We start from the raw sequence: 14,228 nt of genomic DNA, 5'->3' as shown, positions 1-14,228 counted from the left end.
GTTCTAGAGTCCTTCTTGGTTCTTAAATTCCCTGTTTATTGGCTCTTTCAGCCCTGAAATTCTTTGAATGGGAGTGTAAGGGGCAGGGAGGCTACCATTGGCTTTGGTGGGGCCAGAGCCCCTGTCATTAGCTATCCTGCTGGGACAGAGGGCCTTCCAGCTGTGGCACTGGGGCCTTCTGATGACATTGGGGGAGGAAAGGCAAAGTGGGGATAGAACTGGCTGGTGGTGAAGGGGCTAAAAAGTATAGGGGTTGGAAAAGTTAGGATGAGGATAGGGAAAGTTGGAAGTGGTGGTGGGGGATGGTTGGGTGAACTCTTATTGCTGAGACTGCCCATATGTTTGGAGGGTTGGAAGTATGGAGGGGGTCCTTTTGTGCCTCTGAATGTATTAGGAGGGAGAGTAGGAAAGGTGGGTGACCTCTTGTGATTTTTTTTGTTGTTGGAATGAAGGCAAAGAAGGAAGCCTTGTGTGGGATGGTTTAGTAGAATCCTCCTGTGCTGCTGTGTGCATGTGTTTGGATGATGGGGACTAGGGAGATGAAGAAGCAAAAAAGGAAAAGTGAAAAAGTGAATGTGTCCATCTTGTGCTGAATGCTTGAGTTAGGAGGAGGGAGAGGGAAAGGAAGTTGAGAAAGGTAGTGAGGCTGGACATGTTTGTATGGAGGAGGTAGGTTCTGGGTGATTGACATTTATGGAGGAGGGATGGTGGGTTTGTAGTGAATCTTCAGCATGATGGGGTAGGAGAATTTCTGTGGTGATGCTCCTGGGCTGTGAGATGTTTTGTGACATGAGATTCTTTGCTTCCATAACCTTTACCCGAGCAAACTGGTTTCTTCTTATGCTTCTGCTCCCCTTTTGAAACTTGTTGTTCTGTCAGTGTATCTGCTCTTACTTGACTTACTTGTGATCAAAAAGGATCCAGGTTAAAAGAGGTGTGCAACATTGGAGCAAATAGTTGACCCAAATCCTTATTTCATTAAGATTGAACAGAAAGCATGGAGAACTTGCTGCAGACACTGAAAGGCTTCTCTGCCCATTCTTCCACAGTGGGAAGCAGCTTTAGTGGGGAAAATTTATTTGCTTATGTTCCTTATTTCCTGGAATGTATTGTTCCAGGTAATTTAATGGATGTATTTTGGTGACTTAAATTTATTTTTTTCTTATTTGTAGAGAATATAAGCTCTGTGGGGCTACAAAACAGGAGCAAGGATGCCTGTTGTATGGCCAACCCTTCTGGATCTCAGCAGGGATGAATGCAAAAGGATCCTTCGAAAATTGGGTAATGTATCATTTTGGGACTGAATTTTTATGAACTACATTATTCTTCTGGAATAAAATTTATTTAATGATGATTTTAATCATAACAGCTCTCTTTTCTTAAGTGCTCTATGGTTTTCAAAGCACTTTGCTCACAAAAACTAAGAGGTGGGTAGCATCTTCATTTTTCAGGTGAAGAAATCTAATGCAATGAGGATTATCTGTCATAGAGGAATGGATTTTTCAAGTCAGGACTTCTAGGTTTTGTGACCCTCAAGACTCACTGGTGCTTTTTCTCTTCATACCAGTGGAACTTAGACTTCAGTTTAGTTCAACTAATATGATAAGTGACTAAAGCTCAGAGAGCACAATGGAGATGAACAATAAGAAGTTTATTTAAAACACCATCCCTGTCCTTGTTAAGCTTTCATTCTAGTAGAAGGATAATATCCATACCCAGATAATTGTACTAAACAATAATACATGAAGACATTAGATAGAAAAACAAAGAATTTCAGGGTCTAGGACCTATTCTTTTGTGCTCTTTGCATTCTACCTGTTTGTCATAACTATTGTATTTGCCATTTGGGTAGACTTCCTGGTATGATGCTTTCAATAATCACATTTTAATGTCAACAGTTAGCACTCACCTAAAAATTAATAGGAAATATTAGTTTTGTCATCCTGGAATGATTCTTTTGATTGGGATCTCAGTTTAAAGCATTGTACCCCAGTGGAAAATCCTGTTTGGGAGCCAGGATACCAGGGGCTTCAGTTGCATTTCTTTTTTTTTCCTCTAAAAAAACCTTGCCTTCTATTTTAGAATCTATATTAAGTATCTTTTCCAAGGCAGAAGAACGGTAAGAAGTAGACAGTTGGGGTTAAGTGACTCACTCAGTGTCATACTGCTAGGAAATGTCTAAAATCAGAGCATTTCTTTTTTGAGTGTGAATTTGGGCAAGTCATTTTAACTCTTTGTCCTTTAGTTTTCACATCTGTAAAATGATGGATTTGGACTTAATGACTTCTGAAGACCCTCTTGGCTCTAAGCTCCTATGTGTGCTGTTCTAGCTCTTAGAGCAATTCTTTCTTGGTTACTTTTGTTATTCTTTTAACCTTTTCTTCCTCTGTGCCAACTTTTCAGCCTTCAGTGACTTATCTTGCCTGTAGGATAAATAATAAACTTATTAATCAGGCATTGAAGATTTTCCACAATCTAGCTTTAAATGGACTTTCCACCCTTTCTTCCTACTTCACCCCTTCCTTCAGTCTCCATTCTAGCCAAATTAGATTTGATGGATGTTCTTTAATCTTCTCCTGCATTCTTTTAGCATTGCCCTTTATGCTTTGAATATATTCTTTTACTCTGCTTCCTGAAATGCTTCTCTCAACTACCACCTCTATGAAAGTTTGCCCCCACTCCCAAGATGAAAATGATCTGCTTCTTTAGATTTTTCTGCCAGCTTTTGTTCTGATTTCCCTTTTGCCCTGATTATATTCCCTCATGTCATACTTGTGTTGTATATGTTGTATTCCACTTCATTAGACTGTATGCCCCTTGAGGACACATTGTTAGTTTTCATCTTTGCATCTGCAGTGCTAGTTATAGGAGCCTTCCTTGCACATAGAAGCTTAATAAATGTTTTATACTGATGTTATGGTAACTTGTTGTACATAGAAAATATTTTATTTCACAATATGTACTCATTTCATTGAATAATGATGAATAAACAGCAGCTATTGTAAAGCATTTTCTATGGCAGTGTAGATCAGTTTGAGGTATAAAGGCTTTTTTGACTTTGCATCAAGATATTAAAATTAAATAGAAAAGTGTGACCTTTAGCTCCAAACATAGCTACTCCCAGTTAGAGCTGTGCCAGTAGTTATAGTGGAGCAGAGGCTGAACAAAAGAAAACAGATTCTAGAGCACAATGTCATTTAGTGTCCTTTGGCTTTGGAAGGGTGAGGGTTGGCAAGAGTTTGAAGCTCTCTTTATAGCCATCTTCCTCCTTCTATTATTATCATCATGACAATGAAAACTTTTGCATTGCTCTCAAGCATTGGAGTTCTGTTGAAAATTTTAGGAGGAAAGCCCTATTTTAATGATCACTAATTTAAAAATAAGCTTTCCTTTACTTTCTTTGATTAAAATCAAGTTTAATACAGGATAATAAATTCAGGTTTTACTTAAGTAAAAATGATTTGAGAGATCATTTCTTTCTCTTGCACCTGTAGGGGTTGTAAATACCTCTTTTTCCAATTGGCATATTCTAAGTGATGCCCAAAGAAGCATGCTTGAGAGAGAATTCAGTATTGTAGAGTGAGTGCTACAGTGTAATTAAATGGCTGATTTGTATAAATTAAAATGTTTAGGGCTTTGTAATATAAACACTAATAACAATTTAGTTTATAATGTGTTTATGCTGTGATTTCATAAGGCAATTAATACTTAAGTGTCTTCAGAGGTAACACTTTAAGATAGTTTGGCAACCATGATAGCAATAGGAAATAGAAAACTGTACCCTGGATGCTGTACCCTTAATGGTACTCATCAGACATAACCAAACAGTGTGGAAAAATGTGAAAAATCATGGTGTTACAGTGGAAGGCTTTTTAAGTACAGGTGGATTTCTGAAGTTTTTCACAGTTGGAGGGGGAAATGACTTGGAATACATGACTAAAATCAGTATTCTGGCTTTGTGTGAGGTTCCACTATGCATAATGATTAAGTTAGGAAATGTTGGCAGCATTTAATTATTTTTGTTCTCATTAAATTGTTGATCCTCAACTACCTGAAACTCAAAATGTCTAAAACTAAATTCATCTGCCCTCCCTCTCCTACTCTAATTTCTTCTTTCTGATTCCCCTGTTTCTGCTAAAAGTATCACAAATTTCTTAATCACCTAGGATTTTGTCTTTGGAGTTGTCTTTGATTCTTTTTGTTTTCCCAGTATCTGAACTTCCAATTATTTGCCAAGTCTTACCTTAATTTTTTTCCCCTTTATATCTCAAATTCAACTCCTTTCTATTTCTACTACCACCATTGTAGTTTAGGCCTTTATTACTTTTTCACAAAGATTCCTGACAGCTTCCCAATTGCTCCCCATGCTACCAGTCTATACTCATCCTTTCAATTCATCTTATGCATGGCTATCATATAATTCTTTACTGTGATTATGTTATTTCCTTGCACAACATTTAGTGGTCTCTCCATTGATAACTAAATAAAATGCAAACTCCTTAGTTTGGTATTCAAAGCTTTCTCAGATCTGGCTCAATTTACCTGTCAGTTTCATTTACAGCTACTCTACTCAATAATAAAATTGAGCTATCTGTCATTCCCTAAGCATACCTTTGCTTGCACCTTTCTGCATTCTATTTCTATCTTGAATATTCTTTTCTTTACTACTGCTACTTGAAATGTTATATATATACCTTTTCCTAGGATACTTATGTACTGACTTGCATTGCTTTTTGTATGTATGTCTACATTTACAAGAATATAAAATCTTCAAGGTCTAAAATCATTATCTCATTTATTTTTGTATCCTACTTCTCTTCACCTCAGTTCCTCCACTTGTGGAATAAACAGAATAGACTAGGGGATTATTAAAGATCTTTCTATCTCTGGAATGAAATTAGAATGTAGAATTTTATGCTGTTTCATTCTTGTTAGTAAAATGAAATTGCCTGACACTAGGGCCTGGCAGATTTTGTCTGGGAGGGTTATTCAGGCTCTCTTGATCTGGGAAAAGCAGAGGATGCCCCATAGTCTCTCTTTGGTGCTTGTTTTGCCATCAGATGATGGGGAATAAGAACAGCATGAAACTGTTTAGAACTCTAGACTGTTAGACCTGGAAGGAACCTTAGAGATGATCTAGTCCTCTATCTAATTTTATTGATGGGGAATCTGAGGGCCAGAGAGGGAAATGTTTTGCCCAGATCACACAGCAGTTATTGATAAAGCCAAAGGTAGAAATGAGACCTGCTAAAAGCTTTTAATACTTTCTAGAAATGCATTTTTTAGGAAGGACTAAGAGAAGCATTTGCAGGTAGACCAGTGAATGAATGAATGCCCCTATGAGGTTTCCATAGTTTTATCAGAGCACATATGGAGTTCTGTAACATCAGACACATGACTTCTTATTGGCACCATCATCCTCACGGGGTTATCAGCCTGAGGTCATCTCTGACTCTTTCCCTTCCTTCATCCCATAGAGCCATTCATTTGGTGAATTACTGAAATAATCATTGAATCCAGCTGCTTTTCTTTCTCAGTGGACTTTCACTAGTTTAGGCTCTCTTTGTTTTTTGCTAGACAATTGTAATGGCTTCCTGACTTGTTGCTTATAGCCAGTCTCCTCTTCATTTGTATCTATTCGTGCCATTTGCAGAAAATCTTCAGTGGTTTCCTATTCCTTAAGAAAATATAAACTCCTGACTGTCAGTCAAGACTCTCAATAAACTGGCTTCAAGTTACCTGTTTAGCCTTATCTCATACTACTCCTCTTCTCTGTCCTGTCATTACTAGACTATGTTCTGTTTCTTTTTTATTCTGTCCTCTCCTATATCTGTCTGATTATGCTCTTTTTTCATGTCTAGAATAGTCTCTTCTAGTTTCTGTTTACTGAAATCTCTTTCCTCCTTTGGGTCAGCTCATGCTACTTTATCCTGGTAGTTTTTGTTAGCCCTTTCTCTTCCCATCTCTCCTACCTCCTGAAAGTAATTTCTCTTCTCTATTTCTCTCCTTTCATCTGAACTAATCATCCCCCTTCTCCTTGTCTCTTTCTTTCTCTATCCCTCTCTCCATCTCTCCCTTCTCTCTCCTTTCTCTCTTTGTTTCATTCTTTCTTTCTCTTTTCCTCTCTCTCTTCCTCTTTCTCCTCCTCCCTCCCTCTCCACTTCCTTCTCTCTCCTCTCTCTCCCCCTCTCCCTCTTTTCCTTTCTCTCTCTCTCTCTCTCCATCTCTCTCTCTCTCTCTCTCTCTCTCCATCTCTCTCTCTCTCTCTTTCCTTCTCCCTCACTCCCTCTCTGCCTTCCTCTCTTCTTCTCTCCCTCTCCCCTCTCCCTTTCCTGCTCCCTCTCTCTTCCTTTCCCTTTCTTTCTCTCTCCTCTTCTCTCTCTGTCTCTCCCTCTCTCTCTTCCTCTCCTTCCTTTTTCCTCCCCCCCACCTCATATATATATACATTTATATATGTATATATATCAGAAAAACTTGAACATGCCAGATGTTTTAGAAATGTTTTCACTGAATTAAATTGCCCTACTGGTTACTCAGTCATTGGGTTTCTGGTATCTTAACTGTCTTGGTTTCAATGTCTGTATAAAATGAAATATTTTCTTTCAGATTTATTCTTTAATGTATGTTTCTGCTTGATGCTTGAACAACAATCATTCTTAGCAAAATGAAGTATTATGCATTTTTTTAGGATATTTTAGCAATAGAGTTTTATTTTAAAAGAAACTTTTCTTTGACTTGGCTGATTTGAATGTTTCTTTCAGGGAAATAGCATAGTACACATTACTGACTTCAGAACATTAAAAGTTTATGATAAAAGTTGGTTTCTTCCTTTTCTAGAATTGGAGGCATATGCTGGAGTTATCAGTGCCCTGCGGGCACAAGGGGACCTCACGAAGGAAAAGAAAGATCTTCTTGGGGAACTCTCAAAAGTTCTTAGGTAAATATCTTATTTTAAATGTGAGAAAAATTTTTCATTTTAAGATTTCATTATAGTTAGTAAATGTATATTAAGCACCTACTTTGGGCCAGGCTCTCTGCTAACATTGAAGACAGCTCCTGCTCTTAAGGAGCTCACAGTCTGAATAATATAAAGCTGTGAACATTAAAACGAATTATGGTATCCACCATAATAATTTATGAAACAAATTCTTATGTTTTCACTTCATTGGTACTGCTAGGGGAATCTCAGATTCTAGTCATGGTTTGTGGCCAGCATTCTGGTGGCAATGTTGATTAGTTATGGGATTAAGATTTTGAGCTATAAGAGATATTAGAGATCATCAAGTCTAATCCCCTCACAGATAAGGAAATAGATAGACCCAGAGAGAGGAAGTGACTGTCCAAAGTCATAAAGCTAGTACTAGCCAATATCTCAAAATAGGTCTTCTGATTCTATATCTAGTTCTCTTTCTGTTATACTATAGAGCTATCTTATCCAAGTCAGAGACTGTATTGAGGCAGGTTTTTGTTAGGTCCATAGGCTATTTGGTGTACTGTGATGTCCTTGAATATAGATAAGGAGGTAGGGAAAGCTTACTGCAAGTTATAGAAGTTCCCTTGCCTAAGATCATATGTAACATCAGGAAATAATATGGTAATCATTTAACAACTGGAACAGGCCTTAGAAGTTATCTATTTTTGTAGATGAGGAAATTGATGCCTTGAGCACTTCAGGGACTTACCCAAGGTCACGAAGAAGGTAGCATATAGCAGAGCTAGTATTCAAACCCAGGTCCTTTGTCACCAACTTCAGTCCTGTTTGTAGCATACCTCACTGCTTCCAGTAATAATATTTAAAAGTTTACCCTTTTGTAATGCCTTGAGTTTTATAGTTTGCTTTTCTTACAGCAGCTCTATGAAATAGATAGTTCAATTATTATTAGTCCTATTTCATAGAATAAGGAACTTGAGGTTCAGAGGGGTTTCAATTACATATTCCCAATCACAGTTGTTTACTGTCAGAACCAGATTAAAATTTCAGGTCTCTTGACTACAAGTCTAGCAGTATTTTCACATCCAATGGAGTACATTTTGACATTTGATTTAGAGATGAATGATATCTCATAATCACTGCTTAATATTTCAAAGTAAAGAACAATTGAAGAATCTAGGGTTGTTTATCTCTTGGAGTAGAGAACTTGGGAGCATATAATCATTATAAAAGGCATATATTGTTAAGTCCTTAGATAGGAACTGGAAATTTCCATCCTGGGTACCCTCCAGCCCCTAGCATGGTACCTTGTGTACATAATAGGCAAGGTGCGAGTGAAGTGAACCAGAAAGTATTAAGCATTTGCCATGTGTAATGCACTATGCTAAGTTGAACACGCAAAGGCAAGGAATGAGTCCTGTCTTCAAGAAGTTTACATTCTAATACAGGGTGATAGCATATATAAGAAATGGTATTTTGCTTTGGGAAGTCAAAGGGATGGTAAGTGGATTCAGCACAGAATAGATTTATACACTCTTCTTTTCCTTCCCTCCTTTTCCTTGTTCTTTTCCTTTCCCTCCCCTCCCCTTCTATTCCCTTTCTTCCTCCTTTCATTCTTCTTCCTTTTCTCCTCTTTCTCTACTTTTTCTTTCTATCTTGTCCAAGCTATAAGTTCAACAGCAACTTAGAGGCCCAGTTCCACTGGTGATTGTCCTGGAAGCTTTAATCTACTCTGTTTATGAAACGAACCACATTGCCTCTTCTTATGCAACCTGGTGAACCCCTGCTCCTTGGAGGCACATAATACTGGTGTTCAACTTAGTGTGGACAGGCTTTAATCCTGTTGCAGCTCAGAACTCTTGAGTTCAAGTGATCTGCCAATCTTACCTTCCTGTAGCAGGGCTTGCAGGCTTGGGCTATCACATGTGCTCATACACTTTCTAGTAGCAGATGTGGTATTGTTTTGATGATGATTTCAGAGCTGGAATTAAATTCAGCAGACATTTGGCAGTGGTGATGGTGGTGAGGATGGAAGGGAGAAAGGAATATGATCAAGGAAGACCACACAGAAGAGGTGGCAGGATCCGAGTTGAACCTTGAAGGAAGATTAGAATTCTAAGAGGTGGAAATGGAATGTTAAACTTGAGCAACCAGTTCTTCATTTTGTCTGTAATATAGACAGTGTGCGTGATGTGAAATTTTGGGGGTATAGTTGCATTAGCAAATATTTGTTGAATTGAATTGTTATCTGAAAGGGAGAGAAGAACTTGGCCCAATTAATGGAAGTTTCGAGGAATAGTATAAACAAAAATTTCCATCCAGTTAGAGCTCTCTGAAGATCAAAAGGGCCATTAGAGGTAGTGGTATGAGTTCCTTTTCAGGTAGATGTTCAAACTAGCCTAGATGAATACTTGTTTGGGGCTTTTTTGGTGTAAAATGTAAAGGTATCTTTAATGTCATCTAATTCAACTCCTCCTTTTATAGTTGAGGAAAATAAGACCCCAAGAAGCAAAATAAGTGTATTCAAAAGAGGTTCATCTTGAGGTAGTTGACTGAGATGGCAAAAGGGCTTCAGCTATTGATAATTAGATTATTTGAATCAGAGTTTGTCTCTTTGTATCCCATTTGAACTGTTCTTAGACAAGCTAAACAATTTATGATGTAAGTGATTCTATAATTTGTCTAATATCTTTGTCAGAAAATTTTCTGTTTTTAAATTAAGTCTCCCTTAAATTTAAAACTATTTTTCCTTGTTCCTTAGTATAAATGAAAGTAATTTCTTTTTGTATTTTTTCATGAACTTAAGGATATTATTAATGCACTACAATTTCAGGACTAGCTATTAGTTATTAGACTGTGAAATGTAATCTGTTTAGTCATTCAGCATTAATTTCATTTTTGTTTATTCGTTATCAATAGGGACACTTTAAAAGACAATCATTAATGTGATATGGCATAACCAATGAGTTGAGTAAAATATTATTATCCTGTTGGCAGTTTTCAGAGTAGAGAACCACATTTGAATTTGATTCTTGTCATAAACAGGTTAGAAATCCTTTGTTTTATTGGGCATAGAACTGAATATTCTCTGAGCTAGTGGCCCATTTCCCTCCTAGAGCAGGAATTTTCTTCACAATCTTCTTGCTAGATGATTGTCTTTCTTCCCCTTGAACAAAGAGGTAATGTAGTGGAATAGTGGCAGCCACACTGGATTTCTGGAGTTATGGGGTCCTGTGTTCAAATCTTGAGTTCTGTTACTACCACTGGGACTTTGGGTGATGATAATGGCAATGGTGATGAAGATGTTTGTGGCGATGATGATGGTGGTGGTGGTGGTAATAATGATGTTAATTTCTAGTGCTTCTCGATCACAACTTTATGAGGTATGGAGCACAGTTACTGTTTTCCTCATTTTACCAAAGAGAAAAGTGACATTTCAAAAGGTAAAGCCTAGGGTAACACAACTAGTAAGTTTCAGATCTGGAAGGTGAGCCCATAATCTCTAATTCTTAAGTTTAGTACATTTTCCCTCATGGAAAACTCCTTTATCTTTCTAGATCCTCTCCATAAAATGACAGGGTCAGAGTAGGTGGTCTCTAAGGTTCCTTCTAGTTCTAAATTCTATACAGTTTCAATACCTGATAAAACTGCTCATTCCATTGTTGGAAAACTGTAATTGTTAGAAAGTTTTTCCTTAATTTAAATTGAAATCTTCTTTGCTTTGATTTATTTTGGTTCTAATTCCTTTCAAATATGTGAAAGGCTATATTCATGTACCCTTGAGTTATCAGTTACTTATTTGGTCAGAGTGGCATCTGTACTTTCCCCTCAAAATCTTGAGTTGTCTAAAACCTGGATTGAATTTATACATTTTTTTTCTCCCTTGTGTACACACACATACACACACACACACACACACACACACACACCACTTTTTCAGCTTAATAAGATTGAAAAGATGGAAAAAATGACAGCTTAGAACTTAATAGAATAAAAACAATTACTCAAATAATAATTTACAATTTTGTACTTATCCTCCAAACGTAAAGCTTTCAAACTATTATTGAGGGCACCACCATACCTCTCTCATCCAGATCAGCCTCTTTGGAGTCATTCTCAGCTCCTCATTATCACTCAGTATTATGTGTTCAGTTTCTAAATTTCTCAGATATATTACGTTGTCTCTATTCACACAGCCACAACAGTTCAGGCCCTTATCATCTCTTGTCTAGAATACTGGAATAGCCTCATAATTAGTTGCCCTGCCTTAACCTTCTCACTACAGTCTACCTCTTACAGACCTGCCCGTGATTTTCCTAAAGCATAGGTATGATCATGAGACACTAACCCTCTTCTCCACCTTGCTCTCTACTAAGTAACCCTCCTGTGTTACCTCTAGGATTAAATACAGATTCCTTTGGCCTTTTAAGCTTTTCACAACCTGTCTTTTTTTTGTATTTCCACCATGCTGGTCTAGCTATCCTGGTCTTTTTACTGTTAATTACACATTCCTCTTTCCCCCTTCCTTATACCTTTGCCCTGGCTGTTCTCTGTGCCTAAAATGTGCTTTTCTCTTCTTCACTTCTTATAATTGCTGGCTCCTTTTAATAGCTTATATGGTACACAGATGGCCTTTGTTGAGCCCCCCAACTCTAGTGCCTCTCCTCTAAGGTTACTTTGTATTTGCTCTTTATATCTAGTATAAATCTATATATGTATACCTTCTTTGGTAAAATGTAAACTTCTTGAGGGCAGAATAACTGCTTAATTGTGTGTATCCTCAGTGCTTAGCACATTTCTTAAAACAATGTTTAATAAATGTATGTTTTATTGATTATAATGTAAAAGACATAAAAGAGAGCTCCTTGTAGAGGCCCCAGGATAGTTTGAGAGAAGGAAAGTTAGAGATTAGGGAAAACACTGTAGAAATTTCAAAACAAGAACCTTGAAGTGTAAAAAGATTTAAAACAAATATTGCTGAGAGGGGCTTTCATTGCCGATGGCCTGCATGAAGTCCCAATGACACGAAAAGATTGTAGCGAGGCAGCTAGGTGGCTCAGTGCATAGAAAGCCAGACCTAGAGAGAAGAAGTTCTGGTTTCAAATATGACCTTCAATGCTTCTAGCTGTGTGACTCTGGGCAAGGTCACTTAACCTCAGGTGCCTAGCCCTTATTGCTCTTCTGCCTTGAAACTGATACTTAGACTTGATTCTTTTTTTTTTTAAGTTTAATAAAGATATTTTATTTTACAAGTTACATGTAATATCAATTCCCTACCTAAGTTTTCTAAAGTTATTTGATCCAAATTGTCATCTTCCTTTTCCTTCTCCCCTCCCAGAGATGGCAGACAATCTGATCTGGGATATGCACGTACCATCATGCAAAACATATTTCCATGTTGTTCATTTTTGTAAGAGAATAATTATATAAAACCCAAATAAACTAAAGTAAAAAATAGTATGCTTTGATCTACTTTCTTACTCCAACAGTTTTTCTCTGAAGACAGGTAGCATTCTTTATCATAAGTTCTTCAGAATGGTCCTGGATCATAGTATTGCTGATCGTAGCTAAGTCTGACATAGTTGATCATTCCACAGTATTCTTATATTGTGTACAGTACTCTCCTGGTTCTGCTTATTTCACTCTGCATTAGTTCATGCAGGTCTTTCCAGTTCTTTCTGAAGTCATCCTGTTCATCATTTCTTAAAGCATAATAGTATTCCATCACCACATATGTCATAATTTGTTCAGCCATTCTCCAGTGGATGTACAGCTTTTTAATTTCTAATACTTTGCCACCAAAGAAATAATATGAATATTTTTGTACAAGTAGATCTTTCCCCCTTTTTTATATCTTTGGGATACAGATCTAATAATGATATTACAGGATCCAAGGGTATGCACTCTTTTGTAGCCCTTTGGGCATAGTTCCAAACTGCTCTCCAAAATGGTTGGATCAGTTCATAACAATGCATTAGTTTCCCAATTTTGCCATATCCCTTTCAACATTCATCACTTTCCTTTACTAGGTGTGAGGTAGTACCTTAGAGTTTATAATTGCATTTCTCTAATCAAGAGTGATTTGGAACATTTTTTCATATGATTATTGATAGCTTTGATTTCTTCATCTGAAAACTGCTTGTTCATGTTCTTTGACCACTTGTTTTTTTTTTAAACCCTTACCTTCTGTCTTGGAACCAATATGTAATGGTTCCAAGGCAGAAGAGTGGTAAGGGCTATGCAATGGGGGTTAAGTGACTTGTACAGGGTCACACAGCTGGGAATTGTCTGAGGCCAGATTTGAACCCGTCTCTAGGCCTGGCTCTCAATCCACTGAGCTACCTCGCTACCCCCATGACCAAGTTGCTAATTGGGGAATGCTTGCATTAAGAATCGATTCTAAACAGAAGATAAGAGTTTAAATTAAAAATAAAAAAGAAGAAGAAGAGATTTCAGGTCAAGAATAGGAAATGGGTTGTCATCCAGGTTAACTGTAGTAGATAAATCTCACTGTAGGGGAAGGAAGGAAGGGATTGGGTCTGACCAATATGATATCTTGTTGTTTTAAAACATGAATATAAATGAGAAAAAAATTTCTATAATGCCTTTTTTTTTTTGGACAGTATTTCAACAGAACGCCATCGTGCTGAAGTGCGGAGAGCAGTAAATGATGAACTGTTAACAACAATTGCACATAAGTAAGCTATTAGTTATAGTACACATAATTTTTTATAACAGCTAGAAAACAGTGTTCCTATTATATAATAGATACCTGAGTCTTTTATTTTTATGGTAATGTCTTCACTTACTCAGGGAAGCTGATTATAGAATTGAAACTGTACTGTTGTTCTGGTATGTTCATCAGTATTTGATCAGGAAGATAAACATATGCAGGTTAAATTCTATTGCATTAAAACTTCCCTGTAACTTGGAGAAAATTAAGCTATAGTTTTAGCTGAAAACCCATTTATATGGAATAATACTCAATTCAGCTGTATTTCATTGCACACAAAATTGGATGGTTTCTTCATTTTCTATAATAGGATTTCACTTGCATATCATCATATAAGTAAGAAATACAAACTCTGGTATTTGAGTCTAATGAATAGACAATATATAATTTTTAATTTGTTTTGTATGGGGTGCTCTACTTTATGAGATGAAACTTGGATTTATGAAATCAAAAGTTGTAGACTAGGTAAATCACATTATAGAATAATTAATGTTATAGCAAGTAACTTACCTTGCGCTTTTAAATATTTTTATTTTGAATTTTGAACTCTTATCAAACTCAATA

General features: G+C 36.9%; 1 protein-coding gene across 11 annotated transcripts in view; it reads left to right on the top strand.

The window, feature by feature from the left end:
• EMSY (EMSY transcriptional repressor, BRCA2 interacting) overlaps nucleotides 1-14,228 on the top strand; it is a 107,647-nt gene that overhangs the window by 10,021 nt on the left and 83,398 nt on the right. For all 11 annotated transcript variants that reach the window (XM_056794949.1, XM_001363431.4, XM_056794950.1 and 8 more), the window contains exons 2-4: nucleotides 1,173-1,281; nucleotides 6,838-6,937; nucleotides 13,555-13,629. In XM_056794949.1, coding sequence (XP_056650927.1) covers nucleotides 1,212-1,281; nucleotides 6,838-6,937; nucleotides 13,555-13,629 — 245 coding nt within the window. In that variant the 5' untranslated portion in view covers nucleotides 1,173-1,211. The remainder of the gene's footprint in view (nucleotides 1-1,172; nucleotides 1,282-6,837; nucleotides 6,938-13,554; nucleotides 13,630-14,228) is intronic.

Source organism: Monodelphis domestica, chromosome 4 (assembly GCF_027887165.1).
Source record: "Monodelphis domestica isolate mMonDom1 chromosome 4, mMonDom1.pri, whole genome shotgun sequence".
Taxonomy (NCBI): domain Eukaryota; kingdom Metazoa; phylum Chordata; class Mammalia; order Didelphimorphia; family Didelphidae; genus Monodelphis; species Monodelphis domestica.
The sequence above is the reverse complement of the archived record's forward strand: the minus strand, read 5'-3'. Positions and strand labels throughout refer to the sequence as shown.